The sequence below is a fragment of the Ascidia mentula genome, chromosome 1, assembly GCF_947561715.1.
Source record: "Ascidia mentula chromosome 1, kaAscMent1.1, whole genome shotgun sequence".
NCBI lineage: Eukaryota > Metazoa > Chordata > Ascidiacea > Phlebobranchia > Ascidiidae > Ascidia > Ascidia mentula.
Window position 1 is genome coordinate 13,403,860 of NC_138566.1, and position 23,287 is coordinate 13,427,146.

General features: G+C 35.0%; 1 protein-coding gene across 4 annotated transcripts; it reads left to right on the top strand.

Moving 5' to 3' along the window:
• Positions 1 to 132: 132 nt before the first annotated feature.
• Positions 133 to 23,287, top strand: LOC145910708 (slit homolog 1 protein-like). Of its 4 annotated transcripts, none has more exons than XM_082997916.1 (33): positions 133 to 396; positions 452 to 523; positions 5,458 to 5,604; positions 5,669 to 5,817; positions 6,518 to 6,656; positions 6,709 to 6,780; positions 6,977 to 7,048; positions 7,117 to 7,188; positions 7,364 to 7,435; positions 7,835 to 7,906; positions 7,961 to 8,128; positions 9,104 to 9,244; positions 9,305 to 9,451; positions 9,502 to 9,573; positions 9,635 to 9,778; positions 10,470 to 10,699; positions 10,763 to 10,907; positions 10,963 to 11,106; positions 11,527 to 11,598; positions 12,774 to 12,925; positions 13,715 to 13,831; positions 13,893 to 13,992; positions 15,028 to 15,165; positions 15,584 to 15,691; positions 15,763 to 15,903; positions 15,965 to 16,124; positions 16,572 to 16,670; positions 16,740 to 16,898; positions 17,278 to 17,470; positions 17,589 to 17,786; positions 21,543 to 21,647; positions 22,557 to 22,688; positions 22,879 to 23,287. In XM_082997916.1, exons 1-33 carry the CDS (start codon positions 230 to 232, stop codon positions 23,214 to 23,216), a joined length of 4,437 nt encoding a protein of 1,478 aa, XP_082854042.1. In that variant the 5' UTR covers positions 133 to 229; the 3' UTR covers positions 23,217 to 23,287. The 4 variants fall into 4 exon arrangements, with proteins under 4 accessions (XP_082854042.1, XP_082854049.1, XP_082854033.1 ...); XM_082997923.1 differs by having other exon boundaries at positions 7,961 to 8,124; positions 9,097 to 9,244; positions 13,715 to 13,835; positions 13,897 to 13,992; XM_082997907.1 differs by having other exon boundaries at positions 7,961 to 8,124; positions 9,097 to 9,244.

Here is a 23,287-nt window from a genome sequence, read left to right on the forward strand (position 1 = left end):
AACGTACAATGCACTTCGCGTTGGTTAATTACTTTTCGGAGATAGTCATCAAATTAGAGAAAAAAGTTTAGTATTGCGCAGCGAAAAAGGCTGTCGAGTGAAAGAGTCCAGAAAAAAAACAGGTACCGTGTAGTTTTCAGCCGACGTCTACTCTTGAAAAAATAGGTTCCGGTCGACGAGTGCAAGCGGCAGCAAATCTGTGATTATCTGAATGTAGACAGAACAGAAAATGAAGTATATTAACATATGCAAGTGGTTTTGCTTCATTTTGATGTTGAAGTGTACAGTAACATGTGGATGCCCTGTTGGATGCCACTGCAGCAGAAATATTGTATCTTGTCGAACTTCAGGATTGCATACTGTACCATTCGGTATAGCAAACAACACCGAACGTTTGTACGTAATTTGTTTAATTTCGCGAATTGTTTTATACTTCCCACGTCTGTAATAGATACTTGCAACATAACAACATAAATCGAGTGACGAGAAATGATTTGGCAGGTTTGACGGAATTACGCAAACTGTGAGTACCTTATTTCTTATTAGTTCTGTTCTACTGTCCGCTATATTGCAAAAATTCATAACTGTTTGTTGGTATTAAAAGAAACGAGGTCCTATCTGCCCAAAACTATTTCAGACTTGCTTGCTCCCTCTTTTTTTCTCGTGGTGTTTACTTACGGTTAGCCATTGGCTTTTGGCAGACGGCTAAGATTTGCGCAGGCTAAATTCCTAAGGCAGTCAACCACATCGGTACGTGTTTAGAGGCCCTTTATGACTGCTTCGGTCGATTTCAGTCTGCGGATCATCAACTGTTGTATTCTTTTAGTATATTGTACTATTTTTGTTATGTGTTTCATTGTTGAAAACTTTTTATTGAGAAAAACACATCTATCTCTATAAACAGAAAAGTAAATTCTCAGTCCAAATTAAAGTTACTACTTTAATGTAACAGTTCAAATTCCGACAAAACGTTAATGTACTAACTGTGACACCCTCTGCTAACATTCGTTGTTGGTAACAGCAACCGCATGGTTAACGCCGTAATCGTATTTCAGACGTCACAAAGTGCAATGCACAGAAATGGCAACATATGGCTTATACGTTCAGGTTGGCTCGAAACTTAATTATAATAACTTAGATTGGTGGAAGCCGTGTTCTCCGTAGGTGATCTTGGTATATCTTGGGTTTATTGTAGCCTAGTATATCAATTGATACAGTCCGTCCATGACATCATTGTTAAATAGAGCGAGACGTGTCATTGTATAACGATGGTTGTTCTCTGGAACTCGAGCATTGACCTATTTCCTACTTTAAAATGTTACGCATGGTTTAGTTTGCAGACCACATTTTTAGCTTGGTGAGTGTGGGTGAGTTAAAAACATTTAAAGTACATTTAATAGTTAAATGTCTCATGAAAGAGTGTATGCTAAATTGGGCAACAATGCCGTCTTTCCAGAAAATGGAACAATTAATTGCCCTTTTATCCTGCAACATAATTTTAAATTTTACGGAATTGCAAATTGTAGCTTTCAATCACTCTCTGCAAGCAAACGTATTTTTTTCGACTTAGTAAAAAACGACATATAGCATCGGTTCTAGTGATGATACGATTCTACCTTAAAATATTCGTTATCGGCTCCGATCCGATATTATTGGACATTCCTACTCCCGTTTTTTTTTGTATTTTTAATGCAGCTACCTCAGTTGTGTAACACAATGCGACATATAAAGGGTTTCTGATAAAAATTTGTAACAAGGCTTCGCACTAATTGACCAGCTAAAATTGCATAAAGTATAATTAACAAAAAAATGCGTGAGTTCCGTTTGACAACCAAGGCGTCTGTATTCAATTTCATTCAAGCGGTGTATTTGACGGCCATGCACTGGTCGCCTCATGACATGCTCGGGGTCACAGGACTCAGGTCGTGCAATCAGGCTACCGCCTAATGTCACTTATTTAATTGATGTAGGATATGCCCCTCAAGCAGAGGTCGGCAAACTTTAGCAAACAAAGAGCTAGTTACACTGTTTTTGCAATGAGCTAAAACATGTTTTGAACACCGCAAAACGTTAGTTGGTAAGGGTTTATTTAAACCACACACGAACAAGGGTCACTACATGTTTTCAGTGAACTCGTCGAACTATCTAATTGCGTCTATACGGAGCCAGAAAAGAGGGTAAAAGAACTACATGTGGTTCCGCAACCATACTTTCCCGTCCCTGACTCTGTCCTAAAGCAAAAAAAAACAATTGGTGTTGTGAACTTTTATGCGAATAATAGCTTTTACGTCATAATAACGTAACGGGTTTCTCGTGGATGTATTTTTGCGTTGCGCGAGATTAATGCTTTTGGTGCTGAATCAGGGGCGGTTTCCAAATGATTTCGCGGGTCACTTAAAAGCAAACAATCACCCCATTCAAAATGCCGAACTGGATTATTGAGTTATAGAAGAAGCAAAAACTTTTACAAAGCTGTGTACGTGTTTTCAAAAAACATTCAATGTAACGTTTGGCACTGCCTTTTTGAAAAAGCTTGGAAATGACCGGTGTAATTTTTCTTTGAACACGTTTTTTTGTAAAATTTAGCAGCGGAAAGTTGTTGAACTACATCTTTAGGTCGGTTAAACACTGCAAGTCAACAACGTTCACTTGTAAGTCTTCAGGCACCTCCTCTAGTTTCACGGAAAAGGGGCAAAAAAATACCAAAAAATAAATGAAATCTGCAGCGAAATTCTTTCCTCAGCCAAGAAATTAGTTTGGCGTAGTTTATTTTTAAATGTTTTGAACTTGAAGATTCCATACAGTAGAAACAAGGAACAAAATTTTTGTTCTTTATCTGGGTCTCCCACAGCATTAATTTCATGGCAATGGCGTTGACATGATCAAACATGGAATGTAATATTAGCTGCCCTGTCCTCTGCAAGCGTGAATTTAGTTCGTTCAAATGTTTTCCTTCCATAGCTACATAGACCTGAGCAGCATTCTTTAGCAGTTTTTCGCGAATTAGCCATAGAGCCTCGGTGTAGTATTGCAGCATTCCAAAAGTTCGGCCGGCTGCTATGACTAAAACTAAACTAATGTCTGCTTTGCGTGTTCTTGCTGTTGATAACTAATTTTAACTCCGTGAGCAGACTTATTTTATTAATTGAAAGACACGTTGCAATTATCAGTTGGTTTCTATTTAAATTGTCCAAAGTGTTTGGTGAAATTCAAAAAAAGGAATTCGAAGGCGTTTTTATAACGAAGTGTCAGAGAAAATGTGTGTTGTCCAGTAGGCTGTGAGCGTTCTTGCATCAGTAACGCTTAACGCCGCCTCCATCCTTTCCGTCTGGCTTGGCGTTCCATCAGTGTGTATGGTTGGGAAACATGAGTGGTGGTCGGAATTAGGCCAGAAAACATGCGTGTGGTGCTACAATATGTAGTGTCTTCAAATTCTGCTTTCATGGTCGTTATAAGGTCTTGAAATTGTCTGTGGTCAGACCTTTGGAACGAATGTAGTCCACCGTTTTTGTGACAACAGACATGACATTTTGTATCTTTGAAGATTTTGTATTAAAATTCTCTTGGTGCATTATGCAATAAAACTACATTAAAGACAAATTCCCTTACTTTACTCGAGTTGTAGCAGGTTTATTAGACCAAGTTGCCTCCCAACTATTATGGGACACCTTCAGCATCGGTGGTTATTCCTGAAGGATTCCTTAAGACAACTCAATAAGACGCTTAATTGTTGCCATCACAACATCCAATATGTCAATTGTCAACGCCTCTAGTTCCTTAAATTGGGACAATGGCGACAATTTCTTCGGCAATGTTAAAGTCGTCATATGCTCCACGAACGAAGGTTGCTAACTGAGCTGTAGATCTAATGTTGATGCTTTCGTCAAGCGCAACATATGATAATAATTTTCGTACTTTAAAAATCGAATTTTCCACAATAGAATCGCCGAGCTCTTCAATACCACGAGTTATGAAAGGCCTATTTTGAAAATCTGAAAAACTTGAACGATGCATTTCTTTATCCGAGTATATGGCCAAGTAACTCACTTTCACAAAACTGATTCGTGCTGCAAAGAAACTTTTTAAAAAACTGATTGCTGACCCTGAACAACTTCTTGCACCTTGTCGTGCTTAAATTCATCATGCTATTTCTCGTAAACTGATGAAGGTTTATTCCGATATAGCTTGATTATATATCATGTCAGACAAATTGGCTTATTTCCGCCATACGTATGAGCGCGGGTAAATTCGGTTCAAACGGCGTCCTTCCGTCCGGCATTCGCCACCCCTAAATCCAGGGATGTTAAGTTGACAAAAAAAACGCTAGTTGACAAAACTTTGGACGCGGGTTACTCGGCCGCCCTACGAGGTAGCAGCATGATTTTTTCACACATAAAAGTTCTTACAAACTGAGTCGCAAGTTCGGCTTTTGAATATACAATCCTATACCATACTAGTATCGAATGAAATCAAACTTGAATCAATTCGCTCGAGGATGCTATGCGAAATTCAACGATAACTCACGCCAACCCGACCGTCGCCCGCCGCTCTTTTAAGCCGTCAAGCCATACGCATAAGCGCCATATACTTTCGTCGATAAATGTTCTTACAAACTGAGTCGCAAGTTCTGCTTTTGAATATACAACCCTACACCATACTAGTATCGAATGAAATCAAACTTTAATCAGTTCGCTCGAGGATGCTATGCGAAATTCAACGATAACTCACGGGGTCAAATTAATTCCTTTTAGTTTAGACCAGGTTTTCGTTCGGTTTTAGCTGGTTATTATGAAATGCTTTGCCAACCACTGAACAAGGGTAAAGTTTGTTTTTCTTTAGCAGTCTATTGAGATCTGTATGCAGGTAACGTTTAACGCCTAGCTCAGAACTAAATATTTGTACAATAGTTAAAAAAAAGGGGGGCATAAACACCCGGAGGGCAATTGTGCAGAGGAGATATGGGCCTTGAATTGTTGCTATTACACCCAAAATAGTGTCCATTACCCCCAGGGGGCAACAAAGCACCTGTCCAGCAACCAATTTTTACCAGAATGTGTAGATGAGGGATGGATCTTTCCTAAAACTATAAATGACTGAGCGATTCAGTTTGCTTTATCACCTTTAAAACTCAGAAAATATGTCAAACCAGTGGGTGATATATTTCACAAAAATGTGAATTCTTATTTTCATTATAAAGCACACCAAAATTTTCATTATGACAAACAGTTCTACAAATTTCATGTTTGTTGCAAATTTTTTTTAAACCTATTGCAGTGCAAGGCCATCAATTTGGTAGTACACAACATTTAACAAGCAATTCTCATACACAGAAGTAATTTGCAAAAGAAGAAATGTATATACGTTATTGTATATGCACAATTACTTACATGTAGAAATACTTACCAGTGTACTATTTAATTGAACATAAATGCAAAATAACAATATCTATATTTTCAGACATTTAAATGGAAATAGAATTACATGTATTCAAGATGGTTCTTTTCAATCTTTGGTCAATCTTGAAATATTGCTGCTCAACAACAATAATATTTCTTCAATTCCTTCCACAGTATTTGGTCAACAACCAGTTAACTTAAGGATGATGTAACACTTCAATTTTGCTTTTTTGTAATTTTTAAATGATTCTTTATCAAAGATTATTTGATAGAAATCTGAACTCAAACCCTCTTAATTGCAATTGCCAACATATCTGGTTGCTGGAATGGATGCAATTACGCCCCAGTTTGACTGTTTCTTCATCTTGTTTCATTTCTCGAAATGAGGAAAGTTTTGAAACTGTACAGCTGGAATGTGAGGGTAAAAGAAAGTTATTTACAAACCATGAATAAGTTACAACCTAACTAACATTATTCTGGACCAATCAATGAATTCAGTGATCATAACTCTTCATTATTTGGTTGAGGTGTGCTGTCGAATTTTTAAAGTTTAGGTATGATGTCAGTGAAAAAAGGTTGTGAAACACTGGCATTAAACATTTTGTGTTAAATTTCAACTGAATGTTATATATATACATATATATATTATATTTTTTATATAACATTCAGTTAAATATATATATATTGCTCCTTTTTACATGTTACACCGACAATAAAGAACCAGTAAATGCTTATCTTCAATATAATACCGGCTGGTTGCAAAGTACATGTTTGTTGTTGGAGGTGTAGATTTATCAGAGTTCAAATGCAACTATATGATGTAGTTGGGGTGTTTTATATGTTCCCACATAGTGCAAAAATGCTAAGGGGCACATGATAACATTTAAAATTTGGTGTAGAATTGTAACTTAAAATTATTTATAGTCCATATCTATAGTTTTTGTTGGATGTTAATAGAATAGTTCATTGATTTTATGTAGTTTACTGTTATTAATTTTATTATCTATTATCGAAATCATAATTTCGTTGAAATGCCTCAGCAGCTATTTTAAATGTGAACAAATATTCAGCAATTCAAAGTAATTGCCTTACAAACACCTGTATTTTTGTTGTTCCCACAGATGCACCTTTCCGACAACAAACCAACTGTGAAACAATGTCATGCCCAAGCAACTGTGTTTGTGGTATGGGGGTAGTTGATTGCAGAAATCGCAACCTAGTGTTGTTGCCAGTCACATATCCCTCAAACATAACTGAACTGTAAGTTACACTAAACTGTAAAATATTTTTTTAATGTATAGACTGTTTCTAGGCACCTAGAACAAAATTTGATTCAAACAATTCCCACAATGGCATTCTCACATTACCGGAACTTAAGAAGGATGTATGTTTATTTTTTTGTCCAAGTGTTTATGATTTAAATAAAGGTATTCTAAAAGGTGCAAAAGAAGGATTTTGTATCTAATAAAACTGAAAAGCAAAAAAATATACTAGATTAAAATGTTATTATCAGGTTTTTGAACCATGCTTATTCCAATTTTATGGTTGTATAACATTCCTTATTGCTAACCTTTTTTTAGTGATTTGAGCAACAATGCAATAGAGGAAATTCAACCAGATGCATTTAAAGGTCTTTATTATTTGACTTCCTTGTAAGTGGTTGTGTATGCTAAAATAGTAATACAACAAAATATCAAGACAGATTTTGTTTTATTCATAGAGTATTGTATGGAAATGAAATTACAACTTTTCCACCGGATGTATTTAAAGGATTAAAAAATCTTCAAATGCTGTATGTATGAACATAAATTTGGGATAGAAATATTGGTGCAAATAGCAAAGTGGTATATATATTTTTGGTAACATGTAAATCTTAAACAGTTTGCTAATTTTTGTATTCCATTTTTTAGAATTTGTTGTAGATAAAAGTAGTAGATAAAAAAACTTGTATTTTTTGTTTTCTTCAGGCTGCTTAACGCAAACAAGATTAGGTGTCTTCGCCATGATGTTTTTTCTGGGTTAACAGCTCTTAACCTTTTGTGAGTATTGATCTGTAATTTGTTAGAAGCCAAGTCAAAGTCTGGATTTCTGACATCTAGCATAACTTATGTAATGTGTCACACAAAAGGTTCTTTAAATGCTGGCTAGCATGATGTTAATATCAAAGCAAGTGCATCCTGATGTCGGCCTTTTTTTTGTAACAGCCCTCCCAACAGTTTCCTTTTCAAAATTTCGTGTATTAATGTATATTAGTTGCATCAGTAATGTTTGATAACATGATGTTTGTGCTTTTTTGCTGTTGGTTTTAAAATCAAAAAGACTTTCTTTTGAAGGCTTTAGTGTTCTGCAGTATTTTTAGAAAAAAAAACTTTTGGTGTTGCTACAACAATATTTTTTATGTCCATCCAATTTTCAAACAATTTATATATATATTACAGGTCTCTTTATGATAATAGTTTACAACATCTTGTGAGAGGGACTTTTGAATCACTTCAGTCTATTGAAACCCTGTAAGTAAATTTAAACTAATATTAACTGCTCCTTGTGACTTGTGACTTTTGAAGACATTTGGCACAAAATCCTTTTATATGTGATTGCAAACTGCGATGGTTGACAAAATATTTAAAGAAAAATCCAGTTGAAACATCTGGAGCCAAATGTGCTGGGCCATCAAAGCTAACCAATAAAAAGATTGCCCTGATCAAAGGAAGAAGATTTCGATGCCATTGTGAGTGTTATGTACAGATGATTATTAAAAAAAAAATTTTAGTCAACTGGTTTTATTTTTGCGGATAAATGAGAAAATGTTTTCTAGTAGTGATTGAGCTTGCCAAAGTACCGATACGTGTAACAATGTTTTTTGTGGATAAACTTTGCAGTGGAAATCAATTACAACTTGTAACAATTCCACCTAAAGCTGAAGATGGCAATTTATCAGTTAAGGGGTGCAAAATCAATACTTGAATGGTATACTTTGCCGTGTGCTGCAAAGTGGATTATTGTGTAGTTTTGGAGCTAATACATATTGTCGTTGTGCAAGAGAAACCCGAATGTTTTTAGTAGTGTTAAACCCTGATGTAGACAATATAGGGACCTGTCATGCCAACAAACCAGCCCCCTAGTTGCGCCACTGTTTACAATTTTTGACTATGATACATCTGTATCACTTATATGTTTTTACTGATATATTTTTTTTGTTCAAGAAGTAAATGTTGCAGTGATTTGTACAAAAAATTCATCACATAAACATTACCAATTCACATTTCTGCTAGAATCTCAAAGCCTATTTTTCCAGAAATACAAACTGCTCATTATTTTTATTTTTGCTAAAACGTGTGGCCACCATGCTGGCATTAATGTAGGAAAATAAAACCAAAGCTTTTCTACTCCAGATTGTTAATGATATTGCAGTAAAAACTTGCCACATTGGGGCAACACCATAATGTAACAAAGCCACAATAAAACATAAAACAAGCTAAATGGAAAAATGATGATGAAGAAAAGCAAATATAATTTCAAACACAATATTGAGATCTTCTTTTTTTTCAACAGCATGTAAACTATCATATTGTCTGGCAAAATGCTATATTATATTATTTCAAGATCATTTCTTTGCAATCCAGCTATTCTCCATATTAAATTTTTATTATGTAGAAGGCGTCATTCTTGTATTTAAACAGTATTTTGTTCATGTTTGCAGCTGCCAGTAGAAAAGTGTTGGAAAATGCTGAATGCTTACCTGATGTTGAATGCCCACAACTCTGTCACTGTGATGCAACTAGCATTGACTGTTCTGCCCAGTATAAGCAAGAAATACCAAATAACATACCACCATATGTTTCCATAATGTATAATATTCTCATATTGTTTGACAACAATATTTGCAAATTGTTGAATTTATTTTACAGAAATTTAAGTCATAACAACATTAGCTTTATTACAAATAACCGGGCTTTTGAAAAGCTACGAAATGCGAAAAGGTTGGATTTGTCTCATAATAACATTGGGCACATTGAGGAGGGTGCTTTTGTTGGTGCTGTTAACCTTGTAGAATTGTAAGTATTTGTCTAAAGTTGTGATAATTCTTTTAAAAATGTTTTTCTAGGCATTTAAACAACAACTTAATAAATACTGTACGAGGATCTTTCTTTCATGGCCTAGAAAACTTACGGATCTTGTAGGTTTATTATCAACAGTTTTTGTTTTGAACTTTTTTAATGAAACAGTTACTTCTCTAGAATCATCAGAAACAATAAAATATTATGTGTTCACAATGACTCTTTTGATGGCCTTTCTTCCCTTGAACATCTGTCATTATATGGAAACAAAATTACTACAATAATGATTGGTTCACTAACTGCACTAACTTCATTGCAAACCTTGTATGTATTGATTGATCATTTTTTTGTAAATTTGCAGGAAAGCTAATTGATTTTAGTCAATAGAAATAAATGTTTCCATGTTACGTGAACAGTACTACTATGTGCCCAAACCACTGGCAGTTTAAAATGATGGAATATAGATTTACAAATATGTTAACACAAATTTTTGTTTGGGATAATTGTTGAGTAATGATGTGCAGTAGTACCATTTAAAATTTAGTATTTTTTTGTATTTGGGCCTTTTGCACAAACATGGTTCAAAATTAAACTATTATTGAGGGTAATTCCAAGTATTCCAAATTGCTTTTGCAGTACATCGAGAGGAATAGTATACATAAACAAAAGATAAAATACCACTTGTCACCATAATAATAACAGTGTGCCAAAAGAGTAATATAGTCGAAACATTATCAATGAAATAATTACATGAAGTTCATAATACAAGTGTTGTTAATTTGAGTTCGAAGTTCAGTTGAGCAATTTCGCAAGTGATGTTCTGAAATCTATTTTGTTCACAAAAAGAGCATTTGTATTTTCTTCGATTTTGCTGCATGTAGACTGATCAATCACAATATTTTACAACAAGTGTAATGAGCAAAATTACTTGATACACAAAAATAAGTAGACATCTTTTTTTGCCATTCAAAGTTGATATTTTTCACACCTGTGAATCTTTTTGTGTTTTGGACAGAAATTTATTGGCAAATCCTTTAAATTGCAACTGTCATATGGATTGGTTTGGAGCATGGTTAAGAGGAAGTGCTGTTGCCACTGGAAATCTTCGTTGTGCTGTGCCAACATTTTTGGCAGGTTTGCCCATTTCAGACATAAATTCTCAAGATTTTCAATGCAATTCAATAGAAAGAAACTATTCTGTGTGCTCATATTTTGAAACTTGTCCATCTGGATGCATGTGTCAAGGTATGTTGCATTTATTGGTATTCAAATGCTGAACCATATGTAATTGGTTTTTCACAATCTCAGCACTTGTCGTACAATGTGGAAACGCAGGACTGACAAAGTTTCCAGTCACTGAAATTTCACAAGATGTAAGTGAGCTGTACATAAACAACAATGACATTATGTTCCTTCCTTTAAAGATCAATGAATTAGTTTTTCTTACAACACTGTAAGTAATGTATGTGTTGTATTTATAATTTTATTTAATTTTTGTTTCGTTCCAGTGATTTGAGCAACAATAGTCTTGTAACTATAAGAGAACACCAATTTTCTCAACTGAAGAAACTACAAACCTTGCTCCTGGCACATAATAAGATCCGTTGTGTATCACAAACTTCATTTTCAGGCCTTGTGTTTTTGAGAAGCTTGTAAGTACTAATTATATCTGTAATCAAAAGTTTCAGCTTGCACCGTAGAAGAATTACAAGAAGTAGTTTTTTTTAACATTGTGTGTTTTCTTTATGGTTGCTATTTGAGTACACATACTGATGCACATCAATGCTCATACTACTATTAAAAAGCACAGCAAAAAGTCTTTTAAATGTTTGTTGGCTGTTAGTGCTGTATCATTATTGCTTAATCAATGTATTTGGCTTATTCACCAATTACTGCTGCAAAAACTGGTAGGTTTGTTTCAGTAACAGACACAGCATTCCCGATACATCAGGAAGGCTAGTATAAAAAACACTTTGCTGTGGAGGCAAAAATTATTTCAAACTTTTTTAATAATCTTTTAATAGTGTTTGGTCATCATAACATTAAACTACAAATGTAAATTTGTTTCACAGATCACTGCAAGGAAATAACTTATCATCATTACCAGAGGGAGTGTTTAATAGTCTTCCATTGCTAAGGAATGTGTAAGTACGCAAAACAGAAAAAGGTTTTAAACTAGCAGTGAGGTCACTTTGCTACAAGGCTCTTTTCTTCTCAGCAGTCATATCAAATCATGATATTATAATAATCTTACATCTGCAGAGATAATCTTTTTTCTAGGACATACATTAAAAACCACTTTTTGCTCGGGTTGGCATTTTAAGCTGCATCGACGGCCGAAAAACTTGTAATGATAACATGGAATGTGCTGTAACCCATTATGGGGAGCACACAACCTTCTGAAGTAAGCACCATGTGCAAAACTCTACGCCTATGTCTGTTGTACAGAAAATAAACATCTGCTAACTAATTTATTTATGGCTCGTGAAATGCCACTAAAATTGTTTAAAAGAAACAGTTTGGATTATAATTGCTTTAGACTAAACATAGCTGACAGTTAAAAAGTACAGCAAACTAGCATATCTTGTAGTAGTCTTCCCGTCAAGATATTTATTATGTCCGGTGAAAATTTTGTTCACCTAACTACGAGTCCCTTAATTGGTGCAACATAAAGTGCAGGACTCAAGGGGCAATATAATTTTTTCACAAACCAATGTTTTGCTGTATTGTTAATTGTGATGAAAAAACGTTTATGACAGAACAAGTGAGATCATATTATTGAATTGAGAGTGCCAATTCATACATATAAATAAAGTTCCATAGGTATGTAATAGTCACCTGAAAGAACAAGGATCACTAGACATCAGTCAAATATTATGTTTTAAGTTTTGCAAAGTTAGAATGCTTTAAGTATGTTTAATGTTTTGGTCCGCAATGTTTCAAGGTACAAATCAACTATAGTAAATTCAGTATCTATATTTATAGGTATTGATGGTGATGTCATAATAATTTATTAATCTTTGTTTAAATTGTTGTGAACAATAATTTTATTTACAAAACATCAGGTCACATCTATGCTGGCATATGAATCCTATGTAGGCAACTGCTTTTACTTCATGTTAGGATGGTCTCATATGTAACAATGAGCCTTTGTACTATGATATATTTTAAATAAGTTAAATTTTTCTTTTAAACTTAGTTTATAATAGTATGTTTGTTGTATAAATTCAAGACTCAGTTCAGGATATATGAAAAAAATAGGTTATGGGCTTGCAAAAATGTACTTGTATGAACAAGCAAAATATGTGTTGCATTTCAGTGGACTCAGTGCTAATCCATGGTATTGTAATTGTCGTTTGCGTTGGCTGTCACATACTTTAGACCAGGTTGGAATAGCTCGATGTTTTGGTCCGCAAAATATGAAAGGAAGATTGATTGCGACATCAACTGCAGATATGTTTGTATGTCAAGGTAAGATAAAACCTAAAGATATTTTAAGTTTCAACCAGTTTTAGAGTGAGATGTATAAAATATAGTGTGGACTGCAGTTAATCTGGTTTTTGGTAAATCCTGAACTTTGCCTAATTTTTTTTTTGAAATTGGGGGGTGTAAATGATTCATATAATTTTTTTTTGGATAAAAAAAATTTGAAAAACAGAAAGCTTGGAAAAATCTTAAGTATTTATTCTAGATCCTTTCCAATTCCAGATAGAAGGCTTTTTTTACATTTTATAACATATACTTAGACTCTTGCTTTACTGCATTGTTCTCTTTAACATTAAAGCGTGTAGTGTAGAATGTCAATTCACCCAAAGCTTTTTGTGTAATCAGTGCTTAAGGTTAGAAACAATTGTTGGAGTACTTATTTTATATGTCCAGGTTACAACAATGTCTTAGTTGTTCTTCAATTAGGTGCTTGTTTTTGCCAATATCATACTAGCTATACAGTGTCAGACTTGAAACAAGTGCCTTCAGACCTCTGATACTTCGCTTGTTCCAGACAAATCGAATTTAGATTAACTTAGGTCTACTGTATTTAAAAACACGCTTTTTGATTTCTGTGACAAATTATGTTTTGACACAAGATAACAACTAACATCATAGTATTTAGATTAAATTTAAAGATGTCATTCTAATAAACTATCATTCTTTCGCAATTTATTGCCACAAAATTGTACTTCACAATACTGACAATAGTTTCTATTGTGTACAGCAAATTTTTAATGATAAGGTTTTGTTGAAAAAAAAACTTCGTAACAGGTGCCATTGATATTGACATTGATACAAAATGCAATCCATGTTTGTCTTCTCCATGTGGACATAATTCAACATGTACTGTTGATATGATGCAACAATACTCTTGTCATTGCCAAACTGGTATGTTGGTGAAACAAAAAAGTGGACCTTACAGTTTGAAAAATATACATTTTTGCAACAGGAAGTCTTGGCAGGAATTGTGAAGTTTCTGTTGGATCATGTGGCTCATTGCCTTGTTTAAATGGTGGAACATGTGTTGAGACAAGTGAAGTGGACTTTGTGTAAGCTGTACTAAATGCAAATAAATTTTCAGAATTTTTTTTTATCTTATAAATGAAGTCATGAGAATTTCATCAAACGAAAAAAGAATTAGTGACCTACAGACGATGCCCCCATTTTGAGCTACAGAGTCTGATAGGTTATGGCGCAATAATGCACATAATAAATCGCTTGGGGAATAATAAATTGTTATGTCCATAATACAAGATGAAAGTTGTATATATAAATTACAGTTTGGTGTTAATTTGATTGATAAATTTGTATATATTGCCGCTTGTAATTATTGTTAAATACTTCTGTGGTTTAGTTTCAAACACCTTGACCTGACCCCACAAGAAGGGGTGCAGTCGGTGTGGCACACAGCAGTATGAGAGGCTCATGAATAGCAAAAGGGGGCTCGGGGCTGGATTCCACATAACGTTTTAATTTCATGTTACATTTTTTTCTCTTGTCATAATTATGCTGAGGCATACCATTGCAAGAAACATTATTTGTGGTGATCAACTAAATCTTTCTCTGTGACACATAGTTTGATGAAGTACAACAATACATATTTGTATATATTTTGGTTCACATGAATGTGGAAATTTTGCTGATATTCAGTGAATCTGTTCAGGTTCGTCTTGGCACATCCCAAAAACTGGCATTGGCAATAAAACTGATATTTTGCCCAATTAAGTTATCAAACAATATATACATATTACTTACCAAATGGTGTTGCTTTGATACCAATATGAGTGTGTACTTTATGAATTTGTTCAACAAAAATACAAAACGTAACAGTTTAGCTAGCTTATATCATCATATCAAAACTGTGTGGTTATCTGTAAACATGATGTTAAAATCAAGTGGGCTTACTGTTACTGTTTACTTCAATGTGATCAATTTCAGAAAACAAAAGTTTGAATCCTGCTATTAATGCAATAAAATGCTTATAACCTGTTTTGCTGCCCATTTTGTAGTTGCTTAGTGGTTAATTCACAATTTAATGTTGTATCTTGTATGTATTAAGTTTATGTGACTACATCATGTTTTAGTTGCAATTGCATTGACGGATTTGAAGGAAAACAGTGTGAAGTTAATATAGATGACTGCAGAAGTAACCCTTGCACTGCTAAAAACGCAACATGCATTGACGAAATGCAATCTTATACATGTAGATGTGCACCTGGATGGTGAGTAAAATTTTATATTATGTTTTTTTTTCCAACAAAACAATCCCTACTGTTCCAAAGGAAGAAACAGGGTGGCACAGAACACATTCAACGATTCCAGCATCATTTTAAGAATATTCTTTGCACTCACACGTAGCATTGACCTTTGACTTTTAATTTTCCTGCATTAAAATATGTAAAGTTTTTAGTTTGGATGTTAATGGCTTACTAACAATATTTTCATTAATTTTACTTGAAAGTAATTTATTGAATGTTGGTGACATTTTTTGTTGTGTAATGTTGTTTTCATGTTGGATATGTAGCTGCAGAAACTTAAGAACTATTTACATAGCAAAACTTATTACATGTAACTACAATATATGCAACAAAATAATAAACTGTTCCATTGCATAAAATGAACTTTTCCGATTGTTTTAAGGCAAGGAGAAAACTGCAGTAAGGTCATGTCCAATGCTTGCATGCCAATAAATCCATGTCTCAATGGAGCGGAATGTGTGATGGAAAACAGTGGTGATGCTTCCTACAGGTCCCTGCCCACCCCATTTTCTGCATACACTTTATTTGCCCAACACACTACTTAATAAATGGTCTTTTTAGGTGCTTATGTCCAGTTGGATACTATGGTAAAAATTGTTCAAGAAATGCATGTTATTACAACGGCTGTCAAAATGGTGGTGTGTGTGTAATAAACAATCATTCAGATGCTGGTTATCATTGCCACTGCCATGGCATGTTCCGGTAGGTTTAGGCCATTTTTCAAATAGATGTTTTGCAAAAATATACACCATAATTTATTCAGAGGAAGAAATTGCTCTGTACCAGTTATTGATGTTTTGGTGCAAGATGATCCATGTTCTCACGCATATTGTCTGAATGGAGGTGAATGTTATCACAAGCAAGAGTCTGGTAAATATGGTTGCTGGTGTCCTCCTGGCTATAGTGGAATCACTTGTGAAAAGGTGGTTTGATTCATATTTATATTTTATGTGTTTTCACTTTGGCCCTTCTCAGTTTGCATGTGATTGTAATTTTTTTAAGTTTTAACACTTTTATGTCTTTAGGAATTACACTAAATATACAACAACTTATCATTGATAAATGTTTGTCATGGTTAAATTACATCTCTGTGGTAAAATACATGATGTTCACAAACATTAATTGTAATGCTTGAATGAATTGAAAAAAGAAATTTTGTAATGTTGTTTTGCATTTGGATCCAAATTGCGTACAATTTAGTTTTTGGTCATAAACAGTTTTTAGGGCTTGATTTACAAAATTCATACTTAACATTGCATGAAGTTTTTGCATGATGACATTTTACTCATTTTCGCACGCAGAAAGGAGGCTGATGATCAGTCGAGTTTTAATATAGGTATAATTTATCTTTACATCTTAACATTTTTCAGCTATCCAGCTTAAATATTCAGGAAAATGGGAGCTATGTTCAATTACATTCTATGTCAGATCAAAACATGAATATCACAGTATTTCTTTCCACTCTTGAGGTTATTTTGTGTTGCAAAAATGTTCTGTTTGTGCTTTTGTTATTTGGTGACTAACAATACTTTATGCAGCTCTTTGGAATTATATTTTACAAAGGATACGTACATAGTAGTAAACATGTAGCTGTTGAATTTTATTCTGGTCACATTCGACTCAGCATTGATTTAGGAAACTTTCCTGGATCTACTTTGTATAGTTCAGTCCCAATAAATGATGGAAAATTACATAAGGTATTAAGTTATTAATAACAATAATCTCACGTGACAATAACAATTTGAGCAACTAGTGTGCTTCCATACTATAAAATATTTATAATTTTTGCAAGAATTCAGGTTAGTTGCAAACTTATTCTGCATTTCTTTGATTAAAAGTGTTATAAACCTTTTTTTTGTTGGTTCAAGCATTGTCACCTATAAAAATTATGAATAATACTTAGCCTTGTTTTGAAGCATCAATCATGTTGCTTAAATATGATTTGTTTATCTAGCAATAAGTTGCATATAAAAGTCTATTTTTGTAAACCATTATGTGTTACATTAAATTACATGAAAAGGCAAAATGAACTGGTTTATATTAATTACTGCATATCAATACTCAAGTTCTTCTAAGGTTCAAATCATTATTTACCACGGATCTGTATCTCTAAATCTTGATGACCTTCACACAGTAAGAGTAAACGTTGGAACAATTTCTGAAGATACAAATGAGTATATGACACCATTTTTTGTTGCTGGTGTCCAAGGGGAATTGTTAACATATGCCAAAAAGATGATACATATTCGCAACTCAACTAGTTTTAGAGGTTGGTGAAATGGCTAATTAATGTATACACTAAAGGTGAAAATGTTAATTCAAGGTTACCTAAGTAGAATTGATTGTGCAATTTTACTTAAACAGTAATTCTGTTACTTTTTTTACAGGTTGCATCGATGCATTGTATTTTAATCAATCAAAGATAAATTTTAATGAGTTCCTCCCAAATGAACACCAAATAACACCAGGGTGTACAGAAGATTTAGGAGATTCTACATGCTCTTTATCAAGATGTGGAAACCATGGGAATTGTCAATATAGACCTGATTACGGAATACACTGTGTTTGTGACAGTGGCTACACAGGTACCCAAGACTACAAATTTTTTTACAGCTTAAAGGTATTTTTCAATTTCTTCAGTTTGTCGTGTCTGTCTCTGATCTATGACTATATGCTTGCTTGTGCACTGCTTTTATAAGAGACTGACTGTTAAACAACTTTATTGGCACGAGCTTTCGCGAGATTGATCTCGCTTCATCAGGTGCAGCAAATGACGTGTCAAATAAAATGCGGTAACAGCGCTAAAAACAAGGAAGAAAAAAGAAAAAACGCACGAAGAGGTGATAATTGTTGGTCACTGAGTGCCCGTGGCATCTTGGTGCGTATAATGGCTCATAAAGCCCCAGTCTCTATTGAGACCGTGGTTGATAGAGTCAAATTTTTGGATGAGGCGTTGTTCTGCCGTCTCTCTCGCTAGTCTCGTTCTTCTCATAACCTTCTGTAGCACCATGACCCTCAAGTCTTCAACACTGTGGTCAGGCTCGTTGAAATGAGCACCTACCGGTTTCTCGTAGTTGTTGTGCCGAATATCATTTTTGTGACCGTTCATTCTCTGTCTCAGTGTTTGTCCGGTTTGTCCGATATACAAAGCTCGTGGACAGCGCGCACACGTCAAAGCGTAAATGACGTTCGTTGACCTGCAGGAAAATGTTCCCTGTGGTGAGAAATGTTGCCCATGCTTTGTCATGAGCTGATTAGATCGGTTAATGTGGTGGCACAATGCGCATCTCGCACCTCCACATGGGTATGTCCCAAAGTTTTTCTTGGTAGTAGTCTCCGTGTGGGTTAGCATTGTTTTCAGGTTTGGTGGTTGGCGATAAGCGACAACCGGTAGCTGCGGGAACACTGCACAAAGTCGGCTGTCACCATGCAAGATGGGCTGTAGGTCTTTTGCGATTTTTTTCAGTCGTCCCATCGGTTTGTTGTATGTGACGACGATGGGGATTCGTGTGTTTTTGCTACCACGCTGGTTCTCTTGAATAAGCAGGTCTCGTCGGACGGTCGTCGCTCTTGCCATCTCCTTGTCTACCATGCTGGATCGGTAGTCATTCCCTATAAACCTGGTACGCAGTTCGCGCAACTGTGCGTTGCAGTCATCGCGACGGGAACATATTCGTCTGTACCGGAGTGTTTGTGAGTGTACAATGGATCGATACACATGTTTCGGGTGGGCACTGGAAGGATGTAGGTATTTGCCGCTGTCCGTCGGCTTCCGGTATATGGAGGTGAAGAGTTCACCGTCGTTTAGCGAAACCGTTACATCCAAGAAATGCACCGAAGTGAGCGAGTGTTCCATGGTGAACTGTATGTTAGGATCCTCTTCATTGAAGTCCTCCACGAAGGCTCGAAGAGAATTCTCTCCCCCAGTACAGATAAAAAAGATATCGTCGATAAATCGACGGTACAATACAAGGGACGGTTTCCAGGTGTTCGTGAATCGTTCCTCTAGATCTGCCATGAAAATGTTCGCGTACTGTGGTGCTAGGCGTGTGCCCATCGCCGTCCCCTTGACCTGAATGTAGTGTTCATCGTTGAAGAGAAAGTTATTGTGTGTCAGAATGAACTTGGTCAATTGAATAGCAATTTCTGTGAAGTCATCTTCTTCGGGAAGTATTTTGTGCAAGGCTTGCAGTCCACGTTCGTGGTCTATGTTGCTGTACAGGGATACAACATCCAACGTAACCAGTATAGCCTCGGGTGGAAGGTGTTTGATGGAGGATAGCTGTCTGATGAAATCCGTGGTGTCCCGAACATAGCTATTGGCGGCTTGAGCGTGTGGCTTTAGTAATTTTTCCACGTACCCCGATACCATTTCCGTGAGCGTGCCAATGCCGCTTACAATTGGACGTCCCGGAATATTCGGTTTGTGTACCTTGGGTAACATGTAAAAAAAGCCTGGTGAAGGGTCCTCGGGAATCAACAAGCCCAGCTCTTTCCGGACCCGCTCTGGAAACGATTTAACCAGTTTCACAAGTTCTTTCCTGTATTTATCTGTGGGGTCAGTATCAAGTTTATTGTAGTACGTTGTGTTGTTTAGTTGCCGATGGGCCTCTTGTATGTAGTCTTTTGTTTCCATGACAACCACGGCACCTCCCTTGTCCGCGGGTTTAATTGTAAGGTCTTTGCAATTCCGTAGTTGCCGGACAGCTTTTGATTCTTTTACGGATAAGTTGTGGTGAAGTCTGCTTTCTTTGTTAAGAATTTCCGCTTCTGCGCGATTCCGGAAACAGCTTATGTAGAGGTCGAGGTTTGGATTGCGTCCTTCCGGAGGTGTCCATTCGCTGTGGTGTGATTTGGAGTGGGCATCATTCGTGTAGCCACCTTGTGTGTTTGTAGAGTTCGCATGAAAATATTCAGCCAGGCGCATGCGACGAAAAAACGCCTCTAAATCTGCGCATGCTTTAATTTTGTCTAGCGTTGACGCTGGGCAAAAGCTAAGACCCTTCTGGAGAAGTGACGTTTCGCCACTGCTAAGTTCATGGGTAGATAAAGTTCATGGGTAGGTATTTTTCAGTGAGCATGGTACAAAAAAACCTTTAAAATATATTTTTTATCTTTCTTAATTTTTTAAAGTAGGGAACAGATTGCAAAATCAAACAGTTGTATTTTAATATTAATTATTATATAGTTCTTGACATAATGTGTTTCAAAAAAGGCTGTTTTCGGGCAGAAGTCCTTGTTAGCCTGGAAATGTTGTTTGGGGTAGGTGAGTTTGGAACATCAGTGCTTAAGCACCAGTAGTTGTGGAGTAGGATTTTTATTTTCTAGAAGTTTAAAATGTTAATGAAAAAATCTAAATGTTCACAACAGCATTACCCCATGTCTTGAAAATTTAAAAATGCTGTTGCAGTGGAAATACAAAACTAAATCACTGTATATTTGATTTTGGTGTTTTCTTTTACAACCTCACAATTTGAGTGGGTTAACAACCCTATTTGGTGAACATGGCTTTTATGTATTTTCAATACATCAATGAATGTCCCCTGTCAAATGCGGAGATAGAATACAACTATGAGTAAAGGATTTTATGCGTACAAAAATTCACATATAGATGAACCATATGTTCACTGGGAACACTTTGTTCATGGCAGCATTATTTAGTTGTTCCCATAAAAGCAAATATTATCATCAATAAAAATTTTCCTTATATTTATTGTCTCAATTGCTTCTACGAAAGTGGTTCGCTTGTTGCGAGTGAAGCACACATTTACGAACTATACTTTCTGGTATGTTTTTTTTTGTGATTCTATTTGCACAGCATTCAACTATTATGATTTACTACTTTCAATTAATTCTTTGAAAGTAATATTGCGACATAAAATCTCTGTTTATTGTTTGCAATGTCAACAATTAGTTGCCACTGTAAATGTAAACCTGCTTGATTATAATTGGTTGGTAAATGTGGAATAAAACGTTCATGCGATAAAACTTTGTTTAAACTTGGTACTATGATGTTAAACCTGAATGTATAGTATGTCTCAAAAGTTCCCTTAGCACAATCAATCAAAAGAAACAAATTGCTACGACATTTAATAACAAAACATTTAAATTGTGTTAGCAAACCAGTTCAGATTTTTAGTTTTCCACTTCAGATTTCAGTTTTCGTACTCGGGTTTCAAATATTTGTAAACTGGAATTTTTAAAAAAATTGGGTCACTTTAAGAAAAAGTTGGGAACCGCTGCCTTAAGTATTAATTAATTTCTGAAGGGTACCTCTCGAAAACTTCCAAGTCATTTTTTATTTTAATGTTGTACACTTTCATGCACTTTTCCTTTCATAGGTACAAATTGTAACCAAAGAACTGTAAATATGTGTGATGGACATCTTTGTCAACATGGATCTTGTGTTGCACTCAAGCAAGAATATAAATGCAAGTGTGCACAAGGTGAGAAGTTTAACTTTAAAGTATGGCAAAAATAAAAAACCCTACTACAGAAATACAAGTTCTTAATTTTTTTCGAAGGCAGATATACAAAATAAAAAGTAAAACTTAACTAAAGTAAAATTATGCAATAGATTAACCACAAAGCGAATGGTTTTGTGAAGGATATTTGCATTTGTACATATGGGCAGATTAATCATGTTGCATAAAAGTGAACAGCATAGTTTTAGCTTTAGATTATTTTTTTTGTAATAGAGGTTACAGAAAAGCTAACAATGTAGCATATATTTCAAAAATGAGTATGAAACAATGTTTGGAGGTTGCAGAATACTTTCCAAATAAAAATTTTGTATTCATACAAAAGTGGTTTCTGTTGCTTTACTTATAGGCACATTTGGAGTACCAACATGTTCTATTAAAACTTAATAAAGTTTATTCATATGATTTTTTACAAACTACAAATAATCACCAGAGTTAAATAAAACTGTCCAAGTTAGTTTGGACCGATACATCTCTTACCTCAACATTATATCCATCTAACCCCACCGCTTAAAAATGAATACAAAAACTCTGGCGATTGGCATGATCTGCTTATTAGTCAAACTTGTTGGTCTGCCTTTTGGTTCATTTTAAAATGAAATGCAAGTTGTCTATTGCACTGATACATAGTTAATCTGCTTTTATTACAAATCAAGAGTCAGTGGTGACAGAAATGATAACCCTTTAATTAGCCATATTTATTGACAACCATCTTAAAACAAATAACACCATAAATTATATATTTAACTCACAGAAGGGTTTACCTAACACTTAATGTTAAAATGGGTTTTACTTAATGGTAATGCAATACTCCAAAATAACTGGTATATGGTTTTGACTTTTTGACAAGTGTTTTTATGGGACCTTTTCCAGGATATACTGGAAAATATTGCAGAAGTCATGTATGTTCAAAGGCAAAGTGCAATCGTGGAACGTGCATACCAACAGAAGATGGGTATAAATGCAAATGTCAAAGACACTATTCTGGAGAGCATTGTGAAGACAGTTAAGTTTTGTTTAAATCCCATTAGAAACAACATTTTTTATAGTAAGCATTAAACCTAATTCCTCTCTGCCTTTAAAAGAATTGGGTTTTTGACAAAAAAGGCATTGTAACTGAAGTCTATTGGTCTTGGTATGTGCTTGATACACAGAACTCAAAACTACACATGTAACACAGCAGAATTATGTGTAGGAATTCGGAAGTGTAGAGGAACTCGGATCAAACAGTTTTTTGACATAAGACAGAAAATACAAGCACCTGTCATGTCAGATAAAGAACACAACAAAACAAGAATGTGTCGAAGCAAGCGTCGGTATACAAACATTTTGTGCAACAGCAATTGCTCTTTTAAAGACCGAACCAACAGAAAAACAATGTTTTTTAAAACTGGTGGAATTTTATGCTGTCAGCCATTTAGGATTCAACAGAAGCGTGTTCGCATGAAATGTGATGATGGAAGCAACATTTTTGAGGTTGTGCAGAAAGTAAGGCGCTGTGCTTGCAAACAATGCAATCACACTATTCCATAAAAATTAACGCCTCACTACTCTATGCAATAAGACTTTTGAAAATGAATAAAGAATGTTGTTTGTTGAGTTTT